Source organism: Vicugna pacos, chromosome 17, assembly GCF_048564905.1.
Source record: "Vicugna pacos chromosome 17, VicPac4, whole genome shotgun sequence".
Classification (NCBI taxonomy): Eukaryota; Metazoa; Chordata; class Mammalia; order Artiodactyla; family Camelidae; genus Vicugna; species Vicugna pacos.
In genome coordinates this window covers 49,791,874-49,809,211 of record NC_133003.1, presented here as the reverse complement: position 1 = coordinate 49,809,211, position 17,338 = coordinate 49,791,874, and the positions used below count along the sequence as shown (strand labels likewise).

Below are 17,338 nucleotides of genomic sequence, written 5' to 3'. Positions count from 1 at the left end.
TCAGGCATCTGTCTCCATCCCAGACTGTGAGTTCCTTAGAGCAAACATGGGCATTAAGGGAATGAACCTGGGTACCTGGGTAACCTGGGTAACCTGGGTAGGGTTGTGAATTTCGCAAAACATGGACTGGACTGATTCTCCCCAGGAAAATAGGACTGTGTCAGCCCCTGCAGGATTTGAAGCTGGGGGGGAAGTATTTATCTTTGTGTCCCTAGGAGACAATACGTATCTGACATTTGGGGAGCAGCGATCACAGAATGTTTCTTTAACAAATCTGTGAACAAAGAAGAAAGGGGAATAAAAGAATGAATGAATGAGAGAGTGAGAGAGATTGGTCTTAACTGTTGAACACAGGATGCTGGACCCTATTTGTTGAGCATTTAGAACCACTGCATGTTCCAGAGGAGGGAAGTAAAAGTCCAATGGGCACTTAAGGGAGATTGGAGCAGCACTCCCTGTGGGTCACAGTGTGGTGGTTCTGGGAGGGGAATCCACGAAGAAGCCATTGCAGGAGAAGCCAAGTGAGAGATGCTAGGGTCCCGATATCAGATGGTGATCTCAAGACAGAAGAAGAAAGGTCAAATCCAAGAAATTCCAAGGAGGCTGGTCAGTACAGTCCAAAGGAGGGATAGATTTGAAGGAAACGAAGAGGTTGATCATAGATGTCCCGAGTTGGAGATGTAAATAAAACAACCGGGTGGGGCTACCTTGTGGGCCCCTTGAATTCTCAGCCCAGAGACCGAAAGAGAAAGGGGGCAGGATGAGAGACACAGCAAATACCTAAAGCACCAGCTCCCACTTTCTGAACCCACATCTGTGGCAGACATCACCCATCAATCCCCATGCTCAGAATCCTCAAGCTCAACTCCAGGTAGCCACTGCTGATCAATCACAGGTGGCTTGCAAGATGAAACTTATCTGTTGCCCTGGCCTAGGGGTGGCAGGGGGAGCCTTCAGACTGGGCCACTCTCTGAAAGCCAGGGGAGAAGAGGGAAGAGGGTACTGAAGGAGCAGAGGTGGGAGCAGTGAGGCCTAGAAATTAAGGTATGGTGTAAACCACTTGAGGTCTAGGTCAGAACTATGTACTTTTCCCTGTGTAAGCCTTTAAACTCTCTCTTAAAAGAATTTAAAGGCTGACAGAGTTTAAACACTTGAACTCTTTAAGTTTTTTTTATAAAGAACCTCTTTTTTTAAGCAAAATCACCCAGCCAATATTATTCATTCATTCCAATTAGTGAAAAAGCATCCATTCTTATGAAGAATAATATTCTGAGGGTCCAGTTTGATAACTTTCCTGAAGAGCCCAACTGTTCTCAGCTGCCTTCCGTTCTGTGATTTGGTGAAGACTCCAAGGAGCATGCTCTTCTCCTCCTGCGGGCTCTGTAGCCTGCCAGCCATTCGGGCCACACCTGTTTAGTGAGCACCTACTGTGTGCTGGGCTCTGTTTGAGGTAGCAGGACTGTCTCCGCCAGGGAGCTCACAGTCAGGCAAACTAGGACAAGAGCTGGCCTCAGAGCTGTCTATGGTTTCACCAGTGACCAGGCCCAGCAACCTCTCCTCCACAGTCAGCTTAACAGCTGGGGAGAGAGAGAGCTCTGCCATGTTCCAGTTACCAAGAAAGCATCGCAGTCAGCGTTTCAGCATCCCTGCTCTTGCCAGGTTGATAGCAAGGGCATGGCTGGTCAGCAGAGAAACATCCCTTCTCCCCCTGCGGAGGGTGGACTCACCTCCCAGCAGGACTGGCACCACAGGGTTGGCCCAGGGACCTGTGGGCCCTCAGGTGTCATGGGAACCAGGTTCCTAAAAGCAGAGACATGCAACCTCTTGAGTGCTGGGAGTGAACAAGACATCCAAAACAGCTTGCTGAAGGGAGCACGCTCTCCCCCAAACAAAGCACTTCTAAAGAAAACACTTCAGAGAGAATGTGGCAGGTTGGCTTCTAGAGAGAGACTTCCATGGGTTTTGCCACAAATCAGTAGGTGAATGTGGCGATGACAGTGGCTGCTCCAGTTGGGGTCGCTGGGTGCGTTTTCCTGGCGGTCACTGCACTCTCGTATTAGCATGAGCCTCGGTCAGCCTAGCATCTTTATCAGGCCCGATGCTGAGCCCACCACACACCTGCCCCCTGAACGAGGGGAGTAGCCGGCTTCCTGCTGGACAGGAAGTGCCCGGCACCTGAAAACAGAAGCCCTGCTGACCCTTCCCAGTTGCAGGAGCAGCAACAAGAGGTGGCCTTTGTCAAGTTCTTGGAGAGACACATAGAACATTTAAATTACAAAAGAACACCCAGCGGTGTTCAGTGAAGCACCAGCACCACTGGTAGGTTCGTGGTGCAGGTGCTTATCCGTTCCCAAAAAAGCCTGTGTCGCAGAGCAGCAGGAACGTGGGATCTTGGCATCTCGAGACCTGGATCCTAGTCCTGGTGATGCCACTAATGGCTGCAGGCACTTAGACAAGTCAGTCACCTCCTGAGCCTCAGCGTCCTCCTCTGTGGAGTTGAACAAGGCTGCTGACTATATGTAGTTGATGTCCCTTAACCGATACATTTAGGGAATAATCATCAATGCTCACTCTACGCCAAGCCCTGGGTGCTCTACATAACCGTCTCCTCAGCCCTCTGGGGTCTGCAGGGTCTCCCCCATTTTATAGCCCAAGAGGCCCAGAGAAGGTGAGTGATTTTCCCCAGTTCACACAGCTCTGGAAAGTGGTATGGCTGGAGCCACGGTTAGTCATTGGATGCTGTGACCACACAGTTCCGAGCCCAAGGATCAAAATTAAAGGCATGCCTCTCTTGCCCCCAAAAGATGTTGAGGCAGGATGTGGCATCAGCACTACCCAGTTAAGTCTCTTCATGGGTGTAGAAAAGCCGGGGCGGGTGGGAACTTACATTTCTGCCCACCAGTGTGTGACTGGTGCTGGGTTGGAAGGCTGGCACAGGAAGGTGCACAGTTACAGTTGAATGAATGAGTGAATGAGTGAATTAATGAATAATGAGGCCACACATGCACTATTTCAGAACAGGACTCAAGCCAGCTTCCCAGGTGTGTAAAATAGGATGATAATAGTATCTCCTGCAAGGAGCCTCTTCAAGGATGAAACGATTTCGTACATGTTAGCATAGAACCTGGCACCAAGTAAGCACTGAGTGTCGCCGGTGATGGCTGTGAGGACGAGCGGTTTAACCAGAGGGTTGCATGTATGTGTCGTGAGTGAGCTTCATAGCTGTTGCCCCAGATGTCGTCACAGCCAGGGAGCCCCCTCCTCCCTCCCTTCCATGCTCCCTCCCTCCCCCCTCCCTTTCTCTTCCCCTCTCTCCGTCTTTCCTCCATCCAAAAGCACATGGTGTTTACTGTGTGCCAGCCACAACCAAGAACACAAAATAAAGAGACAGCCCTGGCCTTTCAGAAGTTCAAAATTAAGTAATCCCAGGAATCAGTTAAAATATCACTTAGTAACTTCCAAGAGAGATGAGGCCGCATAGAGGGGCCATTAGATGAGAGTGGGGCCGGTCGGAGGTGGCTTCCTGAGGACGGTCCCCAAAGGAGGAGGACCAGAAGGGCAGCCGGGCAGGTGAACAGCCAGACAGAGAGAAAGCTGGCGCACGGGAGGCAGCGCGAGAAGGGATAAGAGGTTTGCCACCAAAGTGACAGCGCTGGTGGGGTGCCCCGTACCCGGCCCCACTTGGTGCGGCTTACCCCCCCCTCGTCTGCAGCCCCTCCGCTGGGTTTGGGGCCACAGGCTGACCCAGCAGCCTTGGAAGGCCCCTCATGAAAGCTTAATGGCTTCATGAATGAATGATACGGTTACAAGAGAAGTGTGCAGGAGGATCTCGGAATTTTTGAGCAAGAAGGACCCTTAGAAGGCTGATCCAAGCCCCTCAGTGGAGAAGCAGCAGAGGCTCGCGAGGTCACAGGGCCAGTGATGGGAGAAAGACCAAGACGGGGCGCCAGACCCCAGGGGCTTTTTTATACACTCAGTTCCCACCCACCCGCCTTGGTTTAGGCTCCCCGGAAGCTGAGTGTGAATCAAGGATGAGGTGCAGGTGGTGGGTTTGGGAATCATCTCAGGAAGGAGAGATCCAGGAGAGGAAGGCAGGCAGGAGAGAAATGCCAGTACGAGGTATGCTGGTGAGCGGGTTACTGCCGCGGGCGCCTGGGGCTCTGTGTCCCCAGACCCCTGCCCAGAGCACGGGGACGCGTCTCTGGATTGTCCCTTCCTGGTGCAGGGCTGGAGCATCTCTCCTGACTCAGCTTCTGCTGGGTGTGGTCTGGGTAATTCCAGGCACTTCTGGGCCCCCTGCTTGGGGGCACCTGGTGAACCCCCAGCTGCAGGAAAAGCCCTGAAGCAGAAGACAGATTCGGTGGGCACGTGGAGGGTGTGGCCAGTGTGCTTGGGAGCTGCCCACTACAGCTGCAGCATGGAGTCACTGAGGACTGAGGGGTGTAACCCCGGGCACAAAAACGAATGTCATAGCTCCTTGGGAGGTAATAATCGTACCAATAATGGTTTCTACTCATTGAGGTATTTCCCTGCACCAAGCCCCATACTGGGTGCTTTATGGATTACCTGAACAGGTACCAGTTATCCCCCTTGTACCAATGATGAAACCAAGGTCCAGAATGGCTTATGTAACTTGTTTAAGGTTATATGGCTAGAAAGTGACAAAGTCAGGATTAAAACTCAGGTCTATCTGCTCCACAGACCTCCTTAAGCCTCCAGCCATACAGCCTCCCAGGTGATCAAAACCTGCCAGGTGACCCAGGTGCAAAGATCATGTTAGGGTGCAAGGCTCTGAAACATTCCTCTGGAAGGAGGGAGGGTGCTGCCATAGATGGTCCAGAGTGCAGTCCCGGTGCTCTTGAGGATTTGCCATGGATGAAAGTCACTTTCTCGCCTCTCTGTGCCTCAGTTTCCTCATCTGTAAAATGGGGCAATTCATAATGCCTTTCCAGCCTCCCTCATGAGGATGATTCAGCCTGGTTGGAAGAGCTTGCACTGGTTCTTTATGTTGAGGAAACCCAGGTTCACATTCTGGGGGGGCATGATGCAGTGGCTCAGGCTTAGACTTTAGACCCAGACAAATTTGGAGCTAACCTCCAGAGGATAGGTTTCTTTCCCTGTGCCTCATTTACCCCATCTGCCAAGTGGGGAGAACAAAATGATGTCACAGGGAAACCATGAGTGTAGTGCCATCACTGTTTTGAGGTTTAGGTGTGCGGGCTTGAGTCACTCCCTGAACCTCTGTGAACCACGATTTCCTCATCTGCAACACGGACCTCTTAAAACACACTCTGCAGAGTCTTATGGCCCAAATGTGGTCACGGATGTGGACATATTTCCTAAAACAACTTTCACAAGGGAGTTACTCTCCGCTTTCTGGGCCCTTCGTGGGTTTTCTGATTTGCTTCATAACTGTCACACCACCATCCTCCTTCCCCACACCCCTCCCTCCTCCCAACACCCCAGGATTCTTTCAGTGAGGGAGAATGCATTTCTAAGAGATGCATCCCGGTCCTTCCACAAATATCCCTTTTGGAAGAGTGAGAGAAGCTACTGTCATAGAGATGAAGGGCTCTCCTTCCTGCATTTATGTCAGATATTGGAGCTCACCAATGGTTTCCCCAGGAAATTGAGGTCCCTAACTGGAATGTGTGAGGGATGCCCCAAGGTGAGGCTGAGGCTGGAGATGTGTGTTTCCCCAACAAGTCCTTGTGTGGGTGTCTGGCTGGAGGCTCCTCCATACCTCCTGTCAGCAAGGACAGAGGAGGCCACAGCCTTGGACACAGGAGGAGGCCCTGAGTGTTTCCTCTGTCCCCACCCCCACCCTCAGCCTGAAAATACTTCACAGCAGACATGGCTTTGGAGTTAAGCACTGAGCCCTCCTCAGCTCCTTTCTTCCTGTGCATGTGTTTATGGAACAGCTACTGTGTATCAGACCAAGACAGATGCAGTCCCTGCCCTCATGGTGCTTAGAGTCAGCAGGCGGGTCCAACACTAAGAAAAACCAATTACATGATTAGTTGTTAAAATAACTTAAATGAAAGGAATGTTCAGTAAGCTACGAAAACATTCAAAAAGGAGTCCAACCTGGGGGGAAGAGAGACAGGTTCAGCCCAGTTAAGTGTAAATGGGGGAAAGAGCATTCCAGGCAGAGGGAACAGCGTGTGCAAAGGCCCTGTGGCAGGAGAGCATTTGTGTTGAAGCCACACTAAAGAGGCTGGTGGCGCTGGAGAATAATGGTGGGGAAGGGGAAGATAAGATTTCAGAAGAAAGCAGGAGCCACACTACACAGGGCCTTCCAGATCTTGGCCAGGAAAATGGCTTTTCTTGGAGCATCTTCAGCAAGGGCCTGACATTCACACAGTGCACTTCACACTTTTAAAACATCCCTCTGACCACTAAGTGGAGAACAGCTTGAGGGTGGCAGCAAGGAGATGGCTACTGAGGTCATCCTGGGCTAAGTGCAGGAGGTGAAGAGGAGTGGTCAAATCTGAGTTAAGTAGTTAAGTATTTCTTTGGGTGGAAGTACACACGGGTAGTAAGTGATGAAGCCAAGGTTTTAACCCCAGAATATTTGTCCCCAAGTTCACGTCCAGAGATTTGCAGAAGTAAACCTGTAATATTTCCAGTACATATTGATTCGCCCTTTAAATTAAACTTCGAGTCATTCAAGTAAAACATGAATATATTCTCCTGGTTAAATCAAAGTATTTCAGGCAAAGCTAGCATCCCAACCACTGTAACCAATCAAAGTGCCCTTTTCCTCCCTAGACGTTCCACCGTCATGGGCTTGGAGCAGATCCTTACAGACCTTTTGCTACACATTTACATATATATGTACCCATAGAAAATACAAACTATGGTTTTGTTGAGTTTTCTGTTTTACATAAATGGAATCAAACTATACACATTGCACTGCAACTTGCTTTTTTCACTCAGTTTGTCTCGGAGAGCCTTCTATATTAGTACATATAAATGGATCGAATCTTTTTTACACTGTTGCATTGTATTTTATGGACAGGGTGCACCACAGTTGATTTAGCCCACTCACTTTCCAAAGATGGAAATACACGTTTCTATAAATGTTGTTGCTTTTGAAGGGCTTTGGGTTTTTTTTTTCCTTTCAAAATATAAGACTTTTATTTATGCTAATGGAGGAACCCACACCACAGTGACAACACAAATATTTAGCAACACCCAGCCTGATGACTAAATTTTCCCGTTTTCCTCAGGTGCTTGGCATCCCCGGGAGCTCACTCTTGTCTATTGCCAAGTCTCTGTTTATAGCTAAAGGCTGTCTTGAAAACAAGGGGAATGGTGGAGTTGTCAGCTTTTCGGTCCTGAAAAAGGCATCCTGGCACGATGTGGAAAGAGTACAGCTGTGGGGCCTCAAAGATCTGTCATCTGTGTTCAAATCCCAGCTTTAGCCTGTGTGACCCTGAGCAAGTCACTTGACCTCTCTGAGCCTCAGCTTTTCCATCGATGAAACAGAGTTTCTCATCTCCATCTTATAGAATGGCCAGGAGAAGTGAAGGCAAGGCACCTGGGTAAAGTGAAGATTACCTAAGAGCACATACGTGTGCATTTAGTGGCCCTCTGTTTGCAGCCCCAGCAGAGTAGAGGGAATGGGGAGAGGGGTGGCCCTGCATCACTAAGGGGGCCGCTTAAGGTCACAGAACAATGAAAAGACATAAATACTCCGCCACTGCGGGCAGTGCCGTGTGGGGGTGGCATTTGAGTTCAAAGGGATTTCTGCCCGGGTTCTGGGCACCTACTTCCGTGTTGACCCTCCTTTCATCTTCACCCCTGCAGACAGAGCAGAGGGTTGTCCCTTTGCCCCAATTTGCAGATGAGGAAACTGAGATTCCAGTTTTGGAACTTGCCCCCTGCTCAAGTTCTCAGTAAGTGGCAGGATTGAGACGAACTTGGTCCCTCTGCTTCTAAAAGCAGCCCTGAGGCTTCAGGCAGCCACTCTGCAGAGCGCCCCCTTCTGGAATGTGATGTGATGTGATGATATCTTGGATGTCTCCATTCAACCATCAAGACCCCTTGGAAGGAAAAGAGAAAAATGGTTTTTCTGGCCTCCCTTTTTCCAAGGGGATGAGATAAAGGCTCTCGGAGGTCACCTCAGGACAGTCTGAATCAAATGTCTTCAATGACATTGACAGAGAGAGAATATGAAATGTCCCTAATTTTGTATGTGCGATAAGGCTCAGTTTTTCAAAGCTCACTCACTGCTCGTTTGAAAAGATGAGAGCCCCCTCCCTTGGTGTAAAGGGCCTAGGCCAGGAGTCAGGAGTTCACCCTTGGTTCTGCAGCCAAATTGCTGTGTCTGGGCCTTGTCACTTCCCCATCTCTGAACCTCAATGTTCCCACCTGTCAAATGGGAGGATGAGCCTGGTTACAGGACTTGTCCTGCTCCAACAATAGGGGAGCCCAGGGGAGGGTACTGGGAGGCTTTAGTGTAGGGTTGCCAGATTTAACAAAGAAAAATACAGAATATCTAGTTAAATTTGAATTCCAGATAAAAAATTTTTATTAGTATGTCCCCAGTATTATAAGGAACATAACTTATACTAAAAAATTACTTGCTGTTTATCTGAAATTCAAATTTAACTGGGACTCTTGTATTTTATCTGGCAACCCTATTCAGGGCCTTCACCTCCCATTCTATACAGATAATTGATATCTTCACAGCTTCTAGATAAGCCGCTGGCTTTCAACCAGATCCCCACCACCCACTCCCACCCTCCCCACAATACCCACGTCCCTGCCCACATAGAAATTCTGGAGCCATGAGCTGAGAGGTGTCATGAATCTAAGAATTCCTACAGTGGAAATAGGGTGGTAACTCAGCCAGACTTGGTGAAAAAAGACAAAAAGGGGACTTAGTGCAGAAATTTATATCCATGTGTGTCTCGGTGGCTAGAGGGACATAGTGTCTGTGGGTGTTCACAAGCGGCTGGCCCTATGCTGTGCCACGCCCACATGTGCACAGTGGCACTGCATCCATGTGTTCCCGAGAAACCAGCCAGGGCGGTGGCCATGCACATTCATGCCAGCATCACAGGGAAGCCCACAGCACGTGCGGTTTTCCCAAAGAGGCGTTGTCGAGCCCAAGTTTGCTAAGTGGCTCTTACAGGTGACACACGGCCACCCACATGTTCAGGGGCCTCTGGGCGGCCTGAGCATCCACAGCACGCCTGGTCCCCAGTGAGGCAGGTGAGGGGGTGAGGTTTCCTGAGGGCCTGCTGTGCACAGGCACAAGCAGCCACTTGTAGGGTAGGGTGGAGTCCGCGTCCAGAAGACAGTGGTAGCCAAGGGTGGGTCTCACTCGACGTTTGACCTAGCCACCCAGGGCCAAAACCTGGCACCAAAGAGATGTCTGATCAATGGGTTAGTGAATGACAGATGTTATCAGGGAAGGAGAAGAGGATGGATTGCTCTTACTGAGTAAATCAAGGAAGGCTTTCAGGAAGAAGCTTTCTGATGAGCACGAAGTACAACCAAGTTAGGAGCTAATGCCCTGGGGGTAGCTCAGTAACGTATCAAGCCCCCAGCACGTGCAGACACCGGCCCACGCACCCTACATGCGCGTCCCCTGCACAGTGGGCTGTGAGGCAGGCGCCATCATTAACCCCAAGCTGCACACGCGGAAACTAAGGCCCAGAGCGGGGAAGTCACCTGCCTGAGGTCCCAGCTGGGAAGTAGCTTCAGGCAAGGCTCATGCTTAGATCCTTCCTCCTGTTCATTGTTTTGTCTTGAACATCGTGAATTCCTAAAAACATCCCAGCAGTGGTTGTGAGCTGCCCGCTCTGCCTAGCCTCTGACAGGCTTCCGGCACATGGATTCCCCCCCGCCGCCACCTGACATACAGCCTCATGCCACACACCTGCATGTGCCCACACCTGACAACAAATAATTCCTGTGCAACCAAAGTCCCCGCACTCTGCATGCGGCTCTCTCCTTTTACATAATTAATAGAACACAAATTCTGACTCCAGTAGACTTTGGCCACGCGCTGGGGTAGTTTTCACTGTGAAGATCCACTTATCTCGCCTCTGCAGTTGATAGAGAGCTCTGGATATGTCTCACCAGGCTCACTGCAGCCTCAGGGTTATTTTGCTCCCATTTTATTGATGAGAAAACTGAGTTCCCAGGAGATGAAACAACCGGTCCAAATTCATCCACAAACCTTGACTCCTCGCCCAGTGCTCGGTTCTCTGCCTCTTGTACAAAAAGAAACTCATATTTGAAAACATGCAGCCCTATACAGCATGTGACATCAATTCCCTGGCATGTGTGTTTCTGAATTTTCAGGGCCTCGCTGGCTGTGTCCAGTGATATTTGACACAGTATTTTAATTTTTCATCTACTAAATGGCGAGATGCCCTTTAATCTTAATTGAATCTCTGACACCATTTATCTCTCACACCAGCCTGGGTTGTTTCTGCTCCCAAAATAGGCATGTTCTTTTTCAGCCAGAAGGCGAGCAGACTATGAGTTTCCACTCCTGGGAAGGGCGTGAAGGTGGGGCTGGACCAGGAGGGCTGTCCCACCTGTAGGTCTTCAAAACTGCTGTCTTTGGATATAAGGCATCAGGGTCACTGGTCCCCGGCCTTCAGCCAGGCCCATCCTTCATGTCACATGTGGGGAAACTGAGACCCAGAGAGAAGCAGCTGATCTGCAATCACACGGCCCTTCCATTCTGCCCGACCTCACCTTGACTGCCCTCCTCTCCATCTGTTGAAATCCCGTCTGTCCAAAGTCTTCCTCCTCCAGGAGGTCGTGATTAATTACCCCCACCACCTAAGACTGGATGATATAACCCAATATCCTGACCTGGTGACCCTTATATGAGACAGCCGGCCCCAGCCCGTGAAGTGGGCCCATGTTTTACAGAAGGGGAAACTGAGGCACTGAGCCATGAAATCACTCACCCAGAGTCACTCAGAGCTGGGATTTGAACCCATGGCATCTGACTCCAAGCGCTGCCTGAGTTCTGGGTGAGCAAGACGTCACGGCCACCATCTGCTGTCTCAGCAGCCCCATGAATTCCTATGCCTGAGGTTCCCATCTTGGGTTTATATCCTGGGGTGTTTTTGGTGGTGAAACTGCCTCGCAGTTTCCACCATGGGATTGACTGTTGCAAAACACACAAGCATTTTTATTTTATGAGCTATTATTCCTGGGAAAAAGGTGGGAGGGTGGCTTACAGAAGCCTGTGGGGAGCAGGGCAGGGCCTGGTGCTAGGCAGGTAGCAGCTCAGGAGAGGGGAGGAAGGGACAGAGAGGCTGTTCTGTTCTAATCCTTCATTCCTGCAGCCCCTTTCCCCTTTCCCAATCTATAGCCTCAGGGGTCTCAAATTAGCCATCTAGGACCAAATCCAGCTTATGGATATATTGTATTTGGCCCTGGAATGTTTTTAATGGAGTAATTTTACATCAAACTCCAGATGTCCAGCTTCTCTTAGAAAACTGGAGAATATGCCACACTGGGCCACATTCCCCCACAGAAGCTGAGAAATACCTGCCCCCTTGGGAAGGGCTGAGATTCTTCACTTTGCCCCAGTCCCCACCACTCCCTGTTGCCTCCCACTCACCTACCCTGCTCATTCACAAAACCTGCCTGGCCCGCACCTATTCAGATTTGCAACCTCTGCCCTGTGCTCTGTCCCAAGACCCAATGTTGAGCCTGTGAATCCCCAGAAGACAGAACCCCTAAGCCATGACCAGACCCCCTGACCTGGAGAACACCCACATTTTCAACTGGTCGCACTGTAGATTCCAGAATGTTCGAATCACAGACTCTCAGGAGATTCTGAGACTCCCCTCTCTTTGACTCAATAGGAGGGGCCTGGGAGGTGGGCTGGCCCCATCCTCGCCAAGATTCTTCTTAGGGAAGGCTTTATTTACTCCAGACCTTATGAGGAGCCCCAGAATGTGAACAGACCCAGCAGGACCACTTCGGGGCCTGTGGCCCTTGAAAACCTTGGGATGGTCAGGGCCCACTAATTCTATTGAACTCTCCTGTTGTCAAGATGGGGAAACTGAGGTTCATAGAAAAGAACTGGCTGGCCAAGGTACAGCAGACTGCTCTAACAGGCCAGTGTGACTGTGCCTCACCCTCTCCTCACAGGCCCACCACCCTCTTGAATTCTCCCTTCTTACCTTCATCAAAACTCACTCCCAGGGAAAAACCTGAAACTCATTCACACTATGGTGTCCAGGACTGATGATGGCTTCCCCCTCTCAGGGAAGCTAAAAGAATTGGAGCTTTTAGTTAAAGGAAGGAATCCCAAATGGAAGAACTTCAGACTTTGGCTGTGGGTAGAATTGGACAAAGGAAGAACCTCCTCACAGCCCCTGGATCACACTATGTCATGCCTGCCTGCTCTGTATACGGAGATCCTAGATGCCACCCCAGCCCAGGAGGGTGGGGGCAACATTTCCATGTGCTTAGAACAGGGCTGGCCTGGGTTCTCAGGTCCCAGGAGCTGGGTCTTTTGAAGGCCTCGGTCTCCCCATCTATAAAATGGGCATAACCCAGCTCGGGCTTCCTCACTCTCACCGCACAGGACACCAAATCTCCAGTGCTTACCCGCACTGGCAGGCATGGTGGGGGTGGGGTCTCCTTGGGAATGGGCCGTCCTCAGGCTCTCCCACAAGGTCTCACCCAGTCTGGCTCCTGGATGCTATAGATGTACGTCTCGCTGTCAGTATCAGAAGAGGCACAGCACCTAGAACCCAGACAAGGGGCATGCCCATCTCCCTGCACCCCTGAACCATAGACTGCGGGACTCCCAGGACCACTGAGCTCCTGCATCCATGAGCGCAAGGCTCTTCTGGTTACCGAGTGCAAACTCGTTCCACTCTCCTCACAACAGGCCAGTAAATCAGGAGTTGAGGTGTTGAGGCAAGGAATAACGACTTTATTCAGAAAGCTGGCAGACTGAGAAGATGGAGGACCAAAGTCCAAAGAAAACCATCGCCCTCGAGTTAGAATTCAGGTTTCTTTTATCCTCAAAGAGGGCAGAGGAGGTGGCTGGTTGTTGCAAGCTCCTTGGTGCAGATCAGACCCTGGATGGGATGTGCTGAGGCTTTGTTTTCGCAGCTGTCCGTAGGCCTGGTCTTGATGTTCCTGTAAACTTGCAGTAAGGCAAATGTTATTCTCTATTCTGCAACCTTTCATCTCCATGTGAATGGAAAGGTGTTATATACGCTTAAAGGCCAGAGAGCCTTGAGAACGGGCTCGCCTGTATATTTCAGGCTGTCAGCAGCATTCTTAACTCAAGCAATAGAATACAAAGCTGAAAGTAAAAGAAACAGATCTAATATGGAGTCAGATTTGTTCTTCCTTATTCCATTCCCTTCTCGGGACTCTCCCCGGTACCCAGTACCTGCACTGGGCCCCGCAGTGGAGGCTGGAGAAACACAGGCTGAATGAATGAATGGATGGATGGATGGATGGATGAGCAAATGAATGACAGACTACTGGACTTCTAGAACCTGTGATGTGATAGGTTATCTACGGTGTGATATTAGCCCGTGCGGCCCCCACGACTGTAACAGCAGAATGTTCCAGTCCTCCAGCCCCAGCACACTGTGGTGCTGTTCAGGAGATGCTCTGGGCTGAAGTGAGCACTGGGTGCCGGGCTCTGGGTTGGAGGCTGCCAGTCTCCTGCTTTTTTTTTCCCCGCTCTCCTCTCTTCTCTCCACCCTTCGCCATATGGCCGCCCCTCTTAGGACGATTCCCAGAACCTGTGTGTCTCTCCTGGGTCCCACGGTCCAACCTCTCTGCCCTCTGTCCACAGGTTTGCCAGGCACTGCTCCAGACCTGGAAAAGAGAAAGCAGATTTTTGGGCAAAATTTTATACCTCCAAAGAAGCCAAAAACCTTCCTGCAGCTCGTGTGGGAGGCGCTGCAAGACGTGACGCTGATCATCCTAGAAATCGCGGCCATCATCTCCCTGGGGCTTTCCTTCTACCACCCGCCCGGCGAGAGCAATGAAGGTAAGACAGGGGTCCTGGGACCCCCACCCCCGGCCTACAACGTGCGTGCCGGGCTACACCAGAGTGTGCTGGGGGCTTGGGCCACGGCTCCCTCCAGGGGAGGAAACTAAGGCCCAAGGGGCAGAGCGTCACCCACAGCCAACGGGTGGCTGAGCCGGACCTGGGCTGAGAGCACCCGACCCCGGTTTTCCCATGTGTGAAATGCAGGGATAGGGCCAACAATGGTCATATTAGAGAGAGTGTTTACTGGGCACTGACAGTGTGCCAACTCTGGGCTGAGGTGCCATCCCCCTGACAACCCCATGACGTAGGGGCCGTGATTATGTCCATTTTAAAGACGAGGAAACTAAGGCACAGAGAAGTGCGTTAACATGCTCAAGGTCACCCAGCTAAGAAAGAGTCCCCAGGTTTTGCAGTGGGGCTTGTTAAAAACATCGCTGCCCGGGCCTGCCTCCTCAGAGGTTCTGGTTCTGCCAGATGGAGCCCAGGTGAGGGTGACCCCAAACTTCTGTCCAAGCTGCTCTCGGAGGGCTTCCCACTCTCACATCTGAGGACAGACCCCTCGAATCTCTCCCCCACGGGCTGCACCCATGCTCTGACCTGACAGTACGTCAGCCCCGTTCACCGAGGTCCCTCTCATGTTCCTCTGGATGCTCCAGCCTCTGAGGGGCCCTGTTTCAGCACCAGCGCTGGGCTTCTCCTCAGGGTCCCGAAGTCACTCACTGCTCCAGGCCTGCAACTATGAAAAAGTCCCTGGTGACGTCAGAGCTCGGTGCACCTGATATTCTAGAGCAGGGATTGCAAACGTCGGTCCACCGGCCAAATCGGGCTCCCTTCCTGTTTTTATATGGCCCGTGAGCTAAGACTGGTTTTTACATTTTTAAGTAATTGAAAGAAAATCAGAAAAATATTATTTCGTGATGTGTGACCATTATATGAAAATTTGTGTTTCATCATCCAAAAATGCAGTCTCTTTGGGAAACCCCCATTTCTTTCCATGCTGTCTGGGGCTGCTTTCCTACCACAGTCGCAGGGTTGTGCCACTGTGCCAAAGACAGCAAGACCCACAAAGCCTGAAACAGTCACTTTCAGGCCTTTTACAGAGAAGGTTTGCCAGCCTCTGTCCTAGAGGATCAGGAAGGGAAGTTGTTTGTTTGTTTGGGGGGGGCGGGAGATAGTAATTAGGTTTATTTATTTGTTTATCTTAACGGAAGTACTGAGGATTGGACTCAGGACCCCGTGCATGCTAAGCGTGCACTCTACCACTCAGCTATATCCTCCCCCCAGGAAGGGAAGTTTTGCCTCAAGAAAAATGTCTCCCCTCCCCAGCTACCCACCTCTCTCTGAGTGTAGAAGGACAATAAAGTGAGTGAAGACACAGTTTCTGAAGTGAGTCCACCCCTCCCTGGGTTAGAATTCTGGCTCCGTCGCTTCCCAGCTGTGTGCCCTTAAGCGAGTCACTTTCCTTCTCTGAGCCTCAAGAAACTCATCTGCAAAACAGGGCAAGGGACCTCACGTTGGAGGGTTATCACGAGGAGGTGATGAAGGGGTACATGGACAGTCCGGCACAAAGAGGGCACCTGGAGGTGCTGAACTCCACGGGTGCAGCCGCCCTGGGTGTCCTTTCCTCTGTACCTACCTGGGATCTCACCCATCATGCCTTGCGGGAGAAGGACTCTCATCCCCTGCCCCTCCCTTCCCCTTTCACGTCCCCATCCCGGGCTTGGTTCAGTGTAAGGCACACCCTTGCGGGGCTGATGCTGAATCCACTTTCCCTAAGACGGACCCTGAAATCTGTCCTGGGTTCTGACTGGGGACTCTGCCATGTGGGCGGACGAAGGACTGTCCCACTCACCCAGGGAGGGTTCTGGAGCAAACCCACTCTTCCTAATGGGAAACCTCAGCCTCCACTCAGCCTTTCATTCCAGAAACCGAACATCTGCCAAGCATTAGGGCTTCACTAGCTCAATGATGAATGATGATCCTTTATGACAACAAAGTCTCTTAAACCTGTATCATTTTACACATATACACATAGATAGGTAGATAGATAGACAGACAGACAGAATGGCAGGCAGATATATACACACACATACCATGGGACATGTGGGATCACATAAGATGCATCATTTTGTTGTTAGATTTTTATAATCTGATTTTCATTAGTAGGATATTAAAAACATTTTTCTTTTTATTAATGATAATTAGACATTTCCTAATGAATGTGCTGCAAAAATACATAATCCTACTAGGGTCACTGCAAATAAAAAGCGAAGAACATGTAAGAAATAACCCTTAGGGACTCATTTTCCCAAATGAGGAGGCAGTCTCCGAGGTTCCTTCAACAGCTGTTGTCCCTCCCAGTCCCAAGCCTGTTTCCTGAGAAACAGGATAACCACATCTATCAGGCCAACTCCCTCGATTTTATACATAATATTACTAGTTGATTTCTTTTATCTGCATGACCTTTTTCCAAAGAGGGTTTCAAGACATCAGAAGACCCATCTCACAAGATGAGGTCAAACAGAAAGCCAGACAGAAAAGGAATGGAAGCAAATAAATTTGTCACCAAGATTGAGATATAAGTTTGAGTTTGAACTTCCTGGCAGCCAAGGCAGAAAGGGAATTAGGATGATTTGCACAGCTCAAGTTATCAACAAGGAGGAAGGGTAGTTGTTTAGGAAGAGCATGTCCCCTGACAGTGAATTCTGGGATGAACTTTGACATAGGATGTTTTAAGGGATACATAGAAGGCAGCCTTCTTTGCAGAAGTTTTATGGAAAATGTAGAAGAGGTACATGGCTACTTGCATAAGCCTTGAACAAAGCTAAGGGTACAACATAAAAGCATAATAAGAAGGGTAATTCGTACTATTTTTAGAGCCACCGCTAGCTGGGAGCTTTTAGCGTAAAAGTTCGTTTGATCCTTACTTGACCCTCATAACAGCCCTGTGGGCAGGCACTGTTACTACCCAGGAAACTGAGGCCCTGTGATGGTAAATGACTTGCTGGGACAGGCTCTAGGAAGCGGCAGAACCATGACTCAGACCGAGGTGTTCTGGCGTCCGAGGCCTCGCTCCTGTCCCTAGGCTACATTTCCTCAGAGAGGGACTGGGTTGAGTCATTGCCACCAGCATAAGTAACCTCAGGTGACCCAACTTAGTGCAAGATTAGAATTCAGAGGGCAGGTGGTAGAGGACGTGTGGTGGGAGCACGGATCAGGCTCCCAGCAGACAGATGCCTGGGATCATCTCTGTCTTAGAGAGGTGGGAACTGAGGCCCAGAGAGGGGAAAGATTTGCCTAAGGTCACACAGCTTGCAGGCACTA

The 17,338-nt window shown here is 50.4% G+C and overlaps 1 protein-coding gene across 5 annotated transcripts in view; it reads left to right on the top strand.

Annotated features, from left to right (window-relative positions):
- ATP2B2 (ATPase plasma membrane Ca2+ transporting 2) overlaps positions 1 to 17,338 on the top strand; it is a 331,142-nt gene that overhangs the window by 244,500 nt on the left and 69,304 nt on the right. For all 5 annotated transcript variants that reach the window (XM_072941850.1, XM_072941854.1, XM_072941851.1 and 2 more), the window contains one exon: positions 13,814 to 14,011. In XM_072941850.1, the coding sequence (XP_072797951.1) occupies positions 13,814 to 14,011 (198 nt within the window). The remainder of the gene's footprint in view (positions 1 to 13,813; positions 14,012 to 17,338) is intronic.